Source organism: Triturus cristatus, chromosome 1_2 (assembly GCF_964204655.1).
Source record: "Triturus cristatus chromosome 1_2, aTriCri1.1, whole genome shotgun sequence".
In the NCBI taxonomy this organism is placed as follows: domain Eukaryota; kingdom Metazoa; phylum Chordata; class Amphibia; order Caudata; family Salamandridae; genus Triturus; species Triturus cristatus.
The window spans coordinates 97,102,077-97,116,554 of NC_140580.1; the positions used below are offsets into that span (position 1 = coordinate 97,102,077).

Sequence of the window (14,478 nt, forward strand, 5' to 3'; positions counted from 1 at the left end):
AAATGTAGTCGAATTATGGTGTATGCTAATCCTGCCTTGTGAAAGTGCAGCATAGAGCAAATGAAGTATTGCACCAAGGTTTTCAGAGGGTCTGTGTTCTTACTGAAGCAGTAGTTTACAAAGCACTTCTACTTTGCCAATAGTATTGCTATCAGTTTAAGAAAGTTGATATGATGACCATTGTTCTTGCAGCAAGATATTAGTCATGTTGTACACTCTCACCAGCTTGGGAGTGATGTGCCAATGGTTAGGGTTACTTCGGTTGAGGGTCCAGGAAAGGCCACCCAGTGAAAATTCCTTGTCATTCCACCACCCAAGTCTGTCTTGCAATCTGGCCTCTACCAATACTAGATTTTCCCGTTTCCCATTGACCTGCCGCTTGTGACCATTGACTTGCCAGACATTCTGGAACGGGCCCATTGCAGTCATGCATAGGGTACTATGGCTATGCATGAAACCATCATCCCCAACAGCTTCATTATTGTTCTTACAGAAAGTGGGCTTGCTGTCTGAAAAACAGGCAGCATTCTCTGAAATGCCATTACCCTTTTTTCAGCTTGAGTTTGCTTTTTCCGTCACCCAGTTTAACACCGCTCCTAAGAACGGAAGAGCCTATTGTTGTTCAAGATGGGCCCTTTTGGAGTTCGCTGTGAACCCCAGCCTCTGTAGCAGCATCACTGCTGCTTGAGTGTGTGCTAGGCATTGCTGTTGGCTGCTTGCAGCACCTTGAATTGGTAATGTTGGCCATTTACCACACACCTTATGTAGCAGTGATGGTCTGGATGACTGAGGATGTGCCAAGTAGAGAGATGACAACCTGCAGGGTTGACATTAGGAAGTGTTCCAACAGTATGTAGTAGCGGAGAAGACGGAGAACAAGTATAGGCAACAAGAAAGTCCTTCTTCGGAAATGATGCGAGAACGCTCACTGTCCCCCAATGGTTGGTTTGTGGGTATGGGTTTGATGGCTGCTTTACTGAGGAGTGTTTTTACTTCCTCCCTGAGGAGCCATTATTGGTCTAGCCTGATTGCCAACATTGTGGTATGTTTGTGGTGAGGTGTGACCTCAAGCAGTACCCCTGCTGCACCATGGAGAGGACCCACATGTCTGAGGTTATTTTCTCTCATTGTGAAAGAAAATACTGAATCCTTCACTGGACTGGTGTTGTATGACTAGGTGGAATCGCCACAAAGCCACTGCTTAGAGGTGGAAACATCCCTACTGGAGCGGCAACTATCTTTGCCTCAACCGTTGCCTTTGAATTTTCCTCTCTAAATGAACTTTTGACCTTGAGACTCCTGATGGGAGTGATGAGGCTGGTGATCTGAGGACTGCAGTGGTGTGCCGGTCTTGGCCCTTCCTATTGATGGCAAAACACAGGCTTGTTCTGGAGCCCTCCAATGGCCTTGGCGGTTTCAGTATCCTTCTTGACCTTTCCCAACATGAACATAACATGTGTATTTGTAAAGTGCACATTTACCCGTAGGTATCTAGGCGCCGCTGAATAACAGATGTTTATTGTTACCCAACTCAATGGTACTCATTTTATCGACCTCAGATGGATGAACGGCTGAGTGGACCCGCCGGGATTTGAACCTGTGACAATGAGGTCGAATAAATGTTACCTATCGAAAGGCACATTTATGAGATGCTGCTGCATCACAGGACGGAACTTGGATACCCTAAACCACGCCTGCCTTCATAGAATCACACTGGTATTGACTTCTCTAGAGACATCTGCTGCACCCAAGGTACACTTGATGTTAGCTTTGGAGATGATATTGCCCTCCTGCACCAACATCCTACCATGCACCTTGCAGGCTTCCAGAAAATGCCTGACCAGTTGCTCCATCTCCTCCTTGCTATCAAACCCACCAAGATGGCAACATGTCACCGTGTTGCAGCCCTAACTGCCACACGTTTCCCAGCAGCATTGATGTTCCTGCTCTCCTTGTCTGGATGTGGTGTGTCTTGTGCAAATGCTCTCTTCAGAGCCACTAGAGAATCAGGAGGCACATGACCCCTGATGAGTATGGGGTTGCCCCATATTTATTCTAGGCGTGACAACCCTGGTCTTCACTGGCTCTTTGAAGTTCTCAGGCACACACCTACCCATGTTTCTAAGCATGGGCAGGAAATGGACAGAGCAATCTATTTTCGACATTGTGTCTATGAGGAGGTCCCCCTCTTCCTCTACCAACTGGCATTTGAACTGATGGTGTGCAGCAGCCATTGAATGATATACGGCAATGGCTAAGGGTAGGGCAGTGGCTAAGGGTAAGGCTCTAAGCCAGAATGATTCTGAGGGTCTGCCCACGGGTCTTCCTCCTCATTTGATGACAGTGGATGGTCATAAGGGTTGTCGATGTCATCCTAATCTCTAGATCAGAGACAAACAATGTGTGGGGTCCTCTCTGGTGATGGCAAACTCTGTTCCGACTGTGGTGGGAAGGGCCTTGTACTGGGAAGTGGTGGTTGAGAATTTGGTGTGTGAGGCTGTGGTGGCTGAGACCCTAGATAGACCATAGTATTTTGGGTTCCTAGGTTTGGGGTATCCCTTGGGTTCTCCAGAGATTACCTCCTCAAAGTAAGCCTTCTTTTTTGCAAGGGATTGGTGCCCGGCTCCTGTGGTGTGAGAAGGCAAACTAGGATCTTTTTAAGAATGGAAGCATGTAGTGCTTTCTCTCTTTTACAACTGGCATTTTGGACAGCTCTATTGGCACTATGTCTGAACTGGGGTGGCAGAGTGGGCTAAAGAACGGTGATGGATCAAACCCAGATCTGTTGACTGGGTGTGAGTGTTTGATTGGTTCTGATGCTCCGTCCATCACCACTCCCCTTTTGTACCGCTTTGTTCGCCATAAGTTGGCAGGGTATGCTCAGACGTGAGTCCCTTGCTCACTTTGCCACTGGATTCAAGCAAGCCTGGCTGAAGACGGCTGAAATGCCAGAAACCGGTCCTAGGAAGCTTGTTTCCGGTCCAGGCAAGGCATGGCTTGGCAGTTCGGGCTGGACTGTTCCCATGAGGCACAGGGTCAGACTGATTTGCATATGGCCATGTCTGAACTGGGGTGGCAGAGTGGGCTAAAGAACGGTGATGGATCAAACCCAGATCTGTTGACTGGGTGTGAGTGTTTGATTGGTTCTGATGCTCCGTCCATCACCACTCCCTTTTGTACCGCTTTGTTCGCCATAAGTTGGCAGGGTATGCTCAGACGTGAGTCCCTTGCTCACTTTGCCACTGGATTCAAGCAAGCCTGGCTGAAGACGGCTGAAATGCCAGAAACCGGTCCTAGGAAGCTTGTTTCCGGTCCAGGGAAGGCATGGCTTGGCAGTTCGGGCTGGACTGTTCCCATGAGGCCAGGGTCAGACTGATTTGCATATGGCCATGTCTGAACTGGGGTGGCAGAGTGGGCTAAAGAACGGTGATGGATCAAACCCAGATCTGTTGACTGGGTGTGAGTGTTTGATTGGTTCTGATGCTCTGTCCATCACCACTCCCCTTTTGTACCGCTTTGTTCGCCATAAGTTGGCAGGGTATGCTCAGACGTGAGTCCCTTGCTCACTTTGCCACTGGATTCAAGCAAGCCTGGCTGAAGACGGCTGAAATGCCAGAAACCGGTCCTAGGAAGATTGTTTCCGGTCCAGGGAAGGCATGGCTTGGCAGTTCGGGCTGGACTGTTCCCATGAGGCACAGGGTCAGACTGATTTGCATATGGCCATGTCTGAACTGGGGTGGCAGAGTGGGCTAAAGAACGGTGATGGATCAAACCCAGATCTGTTGACTGGGTGTGAGTGTTTGATTGGTTCTGATGCTCCGTCCATCACCACTCTCTTTTGTACCGCTTTGTTCGCCATAAGTTGGCAGAGTATGCTCAGACGTGAGTCCCTTGCTCACTTTGCCACTGGATTCAAGCAAGCCTGGCTGAAATGCCAGAAACCGGTCCTAGGAAGCTTGTTTCCGGTCCAGGGAAGGCATGGCTTGGCAGTTCGGGCTGGACTGTTCCCATGAGGCACAGGGTCAGACTGATTTGCATATGGCCATGTCTGAACTGGGGTGGCAGAGTGGGCTAAAGAACGGTGATGGATCAAACCCAGATCTGTTGACTGGGTGTGAGTGTTTGATTGGTTCTGATGCTCCGTCCATCACTACTCCCTTTTGTACCGCTATTGGCAAAACAGGCTCGCTTAATGATGAGCCGGAGTCAAGGGTTTTTGGGAATTGAATTCCAAGCACATTTTGCCACTATGGGTGGTGGCTCATACCTTGGAGCTTGGCTTGAGTCTTTTTGGCTGAAGGTTCAGGCCATTGGCTCAAAGCCTTTCTGGAGACAAGTTGTTTTGGAGACCGCAACCAGAGCAGAAAGTCAGAGCCTCTCTCACTGAGTCTTAGATCTTGACACCCAACTCCCACGGGAGCAGTGCTTAGTGTCGGTAAGTGGGTATTTTTTTTTAAACCTTTATTGGGGCATCAGAAATAGAGCATAAAATGTTACAGCAAAATACATCAAAGAAAAAAACATATCCGATGTCCCATTTTTTAGATTTTACCCCCCACCCCGGTGGATCAAAACAGGGAAGAAGAGAAGAAGAAAAGAAAATATAAGCCATACAGAAAAAAGGTGGTACTTTACATCACACTAGCTATGCATCCAAATGTAACCACTTGGTTAATGGATCCCATATCTTTTCCCCCTTTTTCCTTGCCCTGCTTCCTTTTCTCCTGAACACAGAAATCTCCCAGTTATAAAAGAAAATTAATTTACTAAAGCACACATGTAATGTAGGAGGATCCTGATCAAGCCACGCAGTAGCCAAACAAAGTCGCAATACAGCCATAACAATATAAACCAACTTCCTATTAGACTCCTCTATTTCCTAATTACAAATCCCTAGCATTATAATCTGCGGGGTCAATGGGACGAGATAACCAAATATAGATTCTACACGCGATTCGATTTTAATCAATAATTGAGAGGGGTTGGGGCAGGTAGCAAACATATGCGTGCTATCTGCTGCCAGCAGCCCACACCGAGAACAATGTATCCCCGAGGACCCCCCCAACGATAGATACGCGCCGGAGTTATATATAAGTTACACCAGGTCTTATAGCATTGTACCTGCAAACTTGCCGAAATGCATGCCGTTTGGCTGTACATGAGAGAGTCTTCACATTTTCCCTGCCCATCTTGTAAAACCGTTTGCCATCTATCAAAATGTTTGGCTAAGTCATCACCCATCTTACCATTTAGGAATTTATATAAAGAAGATGTTGTAGCTTGACCCCCAAAAATCATATCTAATAAAGGAATTCTATTCCGGGACGTTAATTTTTTAGTGAAGAAATCCCTTCTTTGTAAATATTTAAAGAAAAAATTATTCTTGATCTCAAATCTCTCCTTTAAAGCCTCAAAAGTCAATATTTCCGCATCAGAGATAAGATCCCCTATACACAAAATACCTTCCTCAATGCAATGTTTAAAATATACGTCTTGAAATATATCCGGAAGTAAAGTATTATTTCCTAACGGGGAATATATATGGAGCCGCCCAATCCCAACCTTTTTCCTAGCTGCTGTCCAGACCCTATATGGGCCAAGCAAGACCTTAAATTTAACCCTCTTAAAATAGGCATAGTCTATATGACGCATAAGGAGTCCTCTGGCTTCTATCTCGTAGATCAAATGATAGATTGATATTTCTCCATCTCCCAGATTCCGCCCTTTAAGCAATTCCCCCATCTGTTTTAACGCAATTGCCCAATAATAGATTTGAAAATTAGGGACAGACCACCCTCCCCTATCTCTGGTTAAGGTCATATATCTAAGAGCCCTTCTGGGGCGCTGCCCCGCCCATAAAAACTATGAAACTAGCTGATTTAGTTTCAAAAACCAAGTTTTATTTATATCTAGGGGAATCGCTCTAAAAAAATATAAGATTTTAGGCAAAAATATCATTTTAATGACATTACATCTCCCGATTAATGTCAAATGTAACTTATTCATTCTTTGGGAATCTAATTTGATTTGCTGTATTAATGGTGTCAAATTGATATCGACGATATCCTGAATTTTAGAGCTTATTTCAATGCCTAGATATCTAGCACTTGATGTTATCCGCTGATCAACTAAAATAATGTTTTCATTAATGACAATTTGAGTTTTATGTTCATTCAATTTATAACCAGACATACTACCAAATTGCGATGTTAAATTATTTATTTCCACAAGAGCGGACCGGGGATCAGAAGTTATAATGGCTAAGTCATCGGCATATGCCAAAATGTTAACATCCTAACCTCTAGCATGAACAGATTGAATTCTTTGATCTTCCAGAATCTTCCTAATTAAAGGGTCAATATAGATAGCAAATAACAGGGGGGAACATGGACACCCCTGTCTCGTGCCACGTGATATATTAATTATCCCCGACTGAATTCCCGTTAATGCAATTCTGGCACTTGGATCTTTATACAAGCTCTGTATAGCTCTTACAAATCCATCCCCTATGCCATTATGCTTCATAGCCGCCCATAAAAAAGGCCAGGAGACCCTATCAAATGCCTTCTCAGCATCCAGCAGAATAAAGGCCATAGGGTCTCCTGTAACCTTAGCATAATCAAATAATGCAATTGTTCGGCGAATATGATCGATGGTTTCCAGACCAGGCACAAAGCCATGTTGTTGGGGAGAGACAATTTTTTTGTGTTGGGCAAGATGGCGGCCGTGTGATCACTGCGGAGTCACTTCCCGACCGATGGGTTACCTAACCGGTGTTCACAGGAACCTATGCCTTGTTTTTTAAAGAGACTTTGATTTGAAACGCAGTTCGCTCCCCCAGATGATCGTCTCCCACGACCTATCTAAACTTTTGAGACGCGCTGCAGCCGGGGTCAGTTTCGGCATTCAGCGAAGCCTCGCTTACCTACGGACACTGCGGGCGTGGCTTGTTGGGAGCCAGCGGTCGTGTATAGTCGGAATGGCTCCACGGAGAGGTGCAAACGGCTCCAAAATCGCCGCCACATCTAAGAAGCTGCCCGCTCCTAAGGAGCTGGAGGCTGTGCGAACTCCTGCTCAGGAGAGAGCGGCGGGGGGCAAGAGCGGGTCTCCCGGTGGTGTTCGGTGCCTTCCTGAGGCGGGTACGAGAGTGAAGACGCCGACGGTTCCGGGGATGTTCTCTGGTAAACCGGTAAGCGGGAAGCAGGCTAAAGCTCCGTTGGAAGAAACATCAAGTAATTTAAGAAGTATTGCCACTGATACTGTGTGTTACAATGTTTCGGATCGGGCGGAAGAGGTTGCTACTTCTGATCTTCCCAGTGTATTAGAGTCATGCAATCTTCCTTATGCTTCTGACATTTTAAGCACCTTTGCAGGCGAGGCTGAAGCAATATTAAACAAGGAAAAACAGGATGTGGCAGAGGATAAAACACCACCATTAGCTCGCGGCGAGTGCGTTAGGGAGCTGGATTTAAAGGGCCAAGCGCCCGGAACTCCAGATGGAGAAAATTTCTTCTCTTTGACAGAGGACTCTGATTTTAACAATGCTACCGACCTTGATAACACAGATATAGATGCCTCGGGGGATGACAGCAATAGCCCCCCTACGACAACAGATACTTTAAGGAGGGTTATCAGCTCTGATGGCCTACAAAGCTCAGAAATCAACGAGCACCTGCAATGGGATTACTCCACTTCCCAGCTGGGAGCTGCGGCTGGGGCTGGGCCCGGATTTCAGGACAACGACTCCAGGGCCTTGGATAGTAAACTCGAACCGGTCCCCTCTATAGGTCTAATATACGCAACACTCAAGGCAATGCAGGTAGAGGCTCGCCAGGAACATAAAAGAGCTCAATTCGCGACCAAAAAAATCCAGTGTGCAATTCGTAAAACAACTAAAGCTTGCACTGAGATTGTAGCTAGAACTACTGCCTTGGAGCAACGTGTGGTAGGGCTGGAGGCTTGTATCTCCAGGTTCTTCTAAAATTGGTTAGGTTTCTTTTTGGTGTTTTTCCTTTTTTTTTCTTAGGTTGGTCGGGAAGTGACAGGGGTGCACGACGGGACACGGGAGGCATCACAAGGGTCTGAGGACCTTTTTTGCCCTAGAGTGGGTTTGGGGGGAGCGGGTGGGCTGGGGTGGTGGATCTTTTTTGGGAAGGAGGGGATTTTATGTGCTGTTCTCGAATTATCTAGATGTTATTTTTTTTTTTTAATGATATGGGATTTAGTGTGTCTCGATGTGCTCTTTGTCCATAATGGGATGTGTAAGGATTGCCTCTATTAATATATGTGGACTAAATGACCTAGTAAAAAGGCGAAGGATAAGGGAGGATATCCGAATCTTGAAGGCAGATATTATCTGCCTTCAAGAAACCCATGTGGTAGCTAGTAGCAATAAAATTATGGATTTCGATGGATTTCACTTAATTTCATGGACAAAGCAAGAGGTTAAAACTAGGGGTGTTGCTATATTGGCTCGTAGGGGTATGGCTAATTTTATGCGATCCCTCTCAGACAAATATGGCAGATGGGTAATTGTACAGTGTTTAATTGATAGTAGTATGTTTACGCTATGTTCTGTTTATGGACCTGTATTGGATGACCCTGAACTCTATGATTGGCTGAGTCTAGAATTGGTGGGTTGGCCTTCCCCAATTATATTATGTGGGGATTTTAATATAAATTTGGGCTGTGTGATATCTAACCACCCTGAGATGACTTATCAAGGGCGGAAACCAAAAGTGTATAAGTCTCTTACCCATTTAAAAGCCCTGCATGGGTTAGTTGATATATGGGCACAATTAGAAGGAAATGACCCAGGGTTTACTTATTTTTCTGCTCCTCATAGAACCCATGCAAGGTTGGATTATTTTTTTGTCTCTCAAAATATGGTTCAGGGCAGTAAGATCATTAAGTTCCCTAGAGTTATGTCCGACCATAACCCTCTGGTCCTTGAATTGAATATTAAATGTCAAAAACAAATATCTAGCTGGACTTTTAACAGGGCACTGTTAAATGACAAATCCTATATAGATCATATGGCAAAATGGATTGTTAGGTTTTTAGAGCATAATATTGGAAGCACGGGGATTCAAAATATTTGGGACACTCTCAAGGCAGGGATCAGGGGCGAGACGACGTAGTTTGGTTGGCAGACACAAAAGAAAGAGAAGCTAAAGATTAATGAGCTGTATGAAGCATTGGGGGAAGCTGAGACTAACCTTGTTAAAGTACTTTCAGATGGTGGGGCGGCTGAGACAGCTCAAACTAAAATTACAATTGTAAAATCAGCTATAACCCAAATCTCATTTGCCAAATCTGCAGGCAGATATTTAGCTTGGCGGTCTAAGCTTTATGAGTGTAATGAAAGGGTGGGTCATATGTTGGCTGTCCGGGCTAGAGAAAAGGAGACACAAACACGGATTGTAGGAATTCTTGACCCAGACATTGGTTTGGTAACTGACACTGGTGCAATTCTTCTGGCTTTACAGAGATTTTATCAGAAGTTATACTCGGAAGATATGTGATAATTTTGGGATCCAAGTTGAAATCGAGAGATATCTTAGCGAGGCTAAATTAGATCAATTGACCTCCTTAGATCAAGATATGTTGGATGCTCCGATTAGGTTGGAAGAAATACAAGCTGTTCTAGACTCACTGCCATTAGGTAAAGCGGTAGGCCCCGATTTCTTACCAGGCGAATTCTATAAGACCTTTCGAACTCAGTTGGCTTTGACTATGCTTGAGATGTTTCGCCTTGTACAGAGTGGTGATACCCCTCCCGAATCCTGGAAAATGGCAAAGATTGTTATATTTTTAAAGAAAGGGAAAGTAGCAACAGACCCAGGGGCTTACAGGCCTATTACTTTGATAAACAGTGACATTCCAAAATTTTAGCACATAGATTGGTAAGTGGGTATTTTCTAAGGCAAATACCAGAGGGTCGGTCATCTGGTGTAGGAGGTGGTCTCAGTGTGTTTGCGGTGGTCTTTGTCCTCTGTGCAGCTTTCAACCGACTGTTCTTCCTCCCCCACATCAAACGTTTTTTGAAGAGATGCTGTTGGGGCCTATCCTAGTGCCAGTCCAGAGGGTCCCTCCCTCTTTAAATGCTGTTCATCGTGTCCTCTGAGTCAAACAGTGGCTTCAGCAAGTCCTGTTGCTGCATTTTGTAATATGCCCTGCAATGCTCCCTCCTGTCCCTGATTGTCTTTTTGTTCTTGAATGTTTTGCTGGTAGAACAAGAGGATTCCTCATGGTCTCAAGGAAAGCAGAATTGATATATTTGATGATAGTCAGAACACAGGAATTTCACATTACAGTTTGAGCAGAACTGGAAGGTCTCCATCACCCACCATTTCCACATTCATTCTCAAACAAACTGGTGCATGGCAGATCCCTCTGATCCCAGTCAAATCTGTAGTTCTGACGGTGAAGATGAATTCTATGATGCTCTTCTCCAGAGCTTTCAATGTCTGGCATTCAACAGTATCCGCTTGCTGCTCAGCAACTCTGGAGCTCGAGAAGACACATCTGAACCAGATGGCAGAAAAAACAGTCTAAGGTGGAGTCTCTGCCCTGATGCATTATGGGCTAAGGGAGGCATCATCGGACATCTTGTGCCCAAAGACTTCTTAGTACAAAAACAACTAAAAACACTCTGCTCCCAACACTATTTGGCAGGAGTTTGCAGAGCATGTGAAATACAGCAGTACATCGTACTGACAAGTTATTATTACTTGAGTAGGTTAGAACTCTAAGCAGGATCGCTGACCTATGAAACATTTTTATAACATACTGGGCTAGGTGATCGTTACACAGTGGCTTGATTATTAATAATGTACTTTAAAAAGACCCTATCCATTTGTCAAACTAGACTCATCTATGTTTTAATCAATTGCAAATTTATACTTATCACGATCCCCTTTGACACACTAGATGCACAAAGCCAAGTGAGACGGTTATTGACAGATATAGGCCATGTAACCCACCTGCTTCTTATATATTTTCTGCTCCTCTTCAAAATGGGCACGAAAGAAAGCTGCTGTGTCCTTCTCATCTGGAGGACAGAGGGAACAAAGAAGGAAAAGTTACTCACTTGTAATCCTAGTTATTCATTATAGATATCCTCTTCAATAAATTCATACACATTAAACATCTTCATCCCTTTGAAAGATCCCAGACACACTTATTTCAAGGAAAAAGTTCTCTGTCATGAATACATTAAATATTTTAACACTGCCTATTACAATATATCTCCTACTTTTTGTATATAGAAAACTCACAAACAGAAAGACAAAGAAACAACCAAATAGGCATAACAATTATAATTCGGTCTTTTAAAACGAAAAATACAGGTCATGTAATTCGGTAGGCATCAGTTCCATTAAGCAGTATATAACATTGTCGCGTTAGGCTACCCCAGCATCCCAGAAAGTGCTGCAGTCTCAGCTAGCCTCAATTCACTTTGACAGGTCACATGGGGGAAAGAACGCCATCACTATTTCATTAACCCTCTCCTACTTAAAATAAGGGGGAAAAAGTTGGTTGTTTATGGGTTTTATAAAGATCGCTATTAAGAAACCTTTCCATCTCGTTCATTAGGTTTGTTCAATTTTCAAATTCACTGTTTAGACTAGCAATCTCAAAACTGAGTCAGGAAAGCTATGACTACAACAACTATAAAGAAACGTAAAAAGCACATTATAGATCCAGTTATATAAGATCCCTTAACAGACATGAATTATTTAAACTTAGTTATGGAGGTGGATCAGCATAGGTGAAATAGGACTGCAACCTGCAAATTCAGATATATCAATCTACTAGCTGTAATACAAGAGAGATTTCATCCATGCACTAATGTAGATGACACTATATAAAGTCCTTCTCTCCTTTTTTAAACAGAGTGAAAAAATAGCTATGCACAAAACAATTACAATTTATTCAGCCAAGAAGATATAAGTTGGAAAGCATCCACTTGAGTATATGTTCATGTGGTTCACTATCAGCAACTATTTACATGTTTGTGGATCTTCTGTACAAAACCCACGATCAAGGTGGTAACGTCAAAATGCGTTGGGTTGTTTTCAATGCCTTACCTGTAAATCACTGCAATAAATATGTCTATATGTAAACCCTGGAGTGCACGCTCTGCCGTTTTATCGGCTGGAGTGCTGCTTAGAAAACATACATGCCCTCACACCACATTGCACACCGTTGTCGCATGGGCTAGGAGGCTTCTGAGAAGTTATTGGTGTGGGATATATAAATTACATAGTGGCATTTTTGTTTCGCTAATAACTCAGGTGCCATTTTACAAATCTTCATGAAACTTTAAAAAAATCGACTTCTGCTCCTTCCTGGAAAGTTTTGTGGTGATCCTTCACGCAGGGGCCAAGAAAAAAGGGTGGGGGACCAAAACGTTGATAGCCAGTGTTAATTCCTACAGGACATACAAAATGTAGGGAAGCAATACAGAAGAAATGGTTGATCTGAATTACACCAAAATTTGGCTGAAAGTTAGAACTTTACTCAGAAATGTTTTATCTGGTGGAAATTTGTTCAGCTCTTTTTAAGAAATTTGCATTTAAAGAAGTACTCAGGTGGTCATGGAGGCTTACAAAAATAGACCTATCTGGAAATTTGGTCTCCAGATATGCTCTGATTGGCACCTTTAAAGCAGTCTAGTCAATCCTTATTGACTGTCCACAACCTGAACAATAGGTTGTGGTAGCCACAACTTGAACAGGCTCGGAGGCAGGACTCAGGTACATGGACAGTACGTACTTAAAATGGATTAAAAATATAATAAAGGGGCAGGGTGAACACGCCCTGATCTCAAGGGGAATATGGAAGGGTCCCAAAGGGACACCCCTAGACTGACTGGCCACAACATGGACCATGTGTTGTGGAAGTCACTACGGAACTCGGAGGACACAGTCCCCCCTTTGAGATGCACTGTGTTGAAAGCCTGTTTTTGTGGGTCACAAGAAGGAACACATATAGGGTAATAATAGATTTTAGTCACAATATAAATCATTTACTAGCGGTACCGTACACATTTTAGGAATTGTGGTGTATTTTAAGGTGATGTTACCCAGTTACAAATTTTAATCCTCTGCTGCAATTAGATGAACCATGTTTTAGAGGTTTTCTCATGAAGGTTATGAAAGTTCCTCCAGAAGCCAAAATGAGAGCACACTTTCTATAAATTCACACTATCTTTCTTAGCCATGTGACAAAGTCCGAGTAAAATATATACTTCCAACAGAAGCAGCAGCCTGTCAGATGATTTCCTATTGTTCTAATGTAGCCTCCCACAGTGTTCTAATGAACAACTAGAGCACTAACATTATGTTTTTATGATAGAAGTGTGGCACACCTGAATCCATCTTGTTGAACTCAAAGCTGTAAAGCTTAAAGATTTCCTTTAGAAATAAACATAATGATGGGGGTTTGTGTTGCCATAGAAATTATGATTAGTGAACTAGAATGCTAAAAGAAGGACAAGCAGTTGGCAGTGGCGGCACAACAGACCGCAGGAGGAAGGCAGCAAGGGCACACACACGGACAACAGAGGGAAGGGCTTGGGCAGTAAACTGACCACAGAGGGCAGATTGGCTTGGGTAGAGGCAGCACAATGGATCACTGAGGAGGCAGAGGCTTGCACACGGAAAAGAGAGGGCACTGGGGAAAGGAGGCAGGGCAGCAAGTTACCCTGGAGGGCAGGCCAGCATGGGCAGCAAGCGGACCACAAGGGCAGGTAGGATGGGGCAAGCGCAGACAGACAGTGAACAGAGGGCAGGTAAAAGGGAAAGGGTAGGGGCATTGCTGACAATGGAGAGCAGGCCAGAAGGGATGTACACTAGACTAGGGACATCAGAAATGAGTGGGCTGTGGCATGCACAGAGAATGGAAAACATCGTGGATGGGGGCTGGGGCATCAACAGCAGGCTGACCACAGAGGGCAGGCTGGCATAGTCAGGAGGCTTATCAAACACAGAAGGTGAAAGGGGGCAGGTGCACTATGATAGAGACCAGAGGGCAGGCAGGAGGGGGCTGTTGGCAGGACTGGCAAGCTGACCACAGACGGCAGGCCAGCATAGGCAGCATGCTGACCCCAGTGGGTAGGAGGGAGGCGGCAGGTGCAACAGACTGTCCTTTTAAGAGCTAGCCAGCATTTGCAGGGGCAGCACAACAGACCAACGAGGGAGGGGGCAGGGGCATTACACACAGAATGGAGGGCAGGGAGATGCAGCAAGCAGATCAAGATGGGGAGGCTGGTAGGGGCAGCAAGCTGACCACAGACAGCAGGCGGGGATTCACAGGGGAACACAGATGGAGAATGATGGGCCAAGGGGAGGGAGGCAGGGACAGCAAGCTAAACATGGAGGCCAGGCCAGCATAGGCAGGGGAAGCAGAATGGACCATGGAGGGCTGAGAGATGGTGGGGGAGCAGGGGCACGCACACACGGGTAACGGAGG

General features: G+C 44.8%; 1 protein-coding gene across 2 annotated transcripts in view; it reads right to left on the reverse strand.

Moving 5' to 3' along the window:
• Positions 1 to 14,478, reverse strand: part of INPP5F (inositol polyphosphate-5-phosphatase F) — a 943,021-nt gene that overhangs the window by 324,658 nt on the left and 603,885 nt on the right. For both annotated transcript variants that reach the window (XM_085602832.1, XM_085602840.1), the window contains exon 10: positions 10,986 to 11,053. In XM_085602832.1, the coding sequence (XP_085458958.1) occupies positions 10,986 to 11,053 (68 nt within the window). The remainder of the gene's footprint in view (positions 1 to 10,985; positions 11,054 to 14,478) is intronic.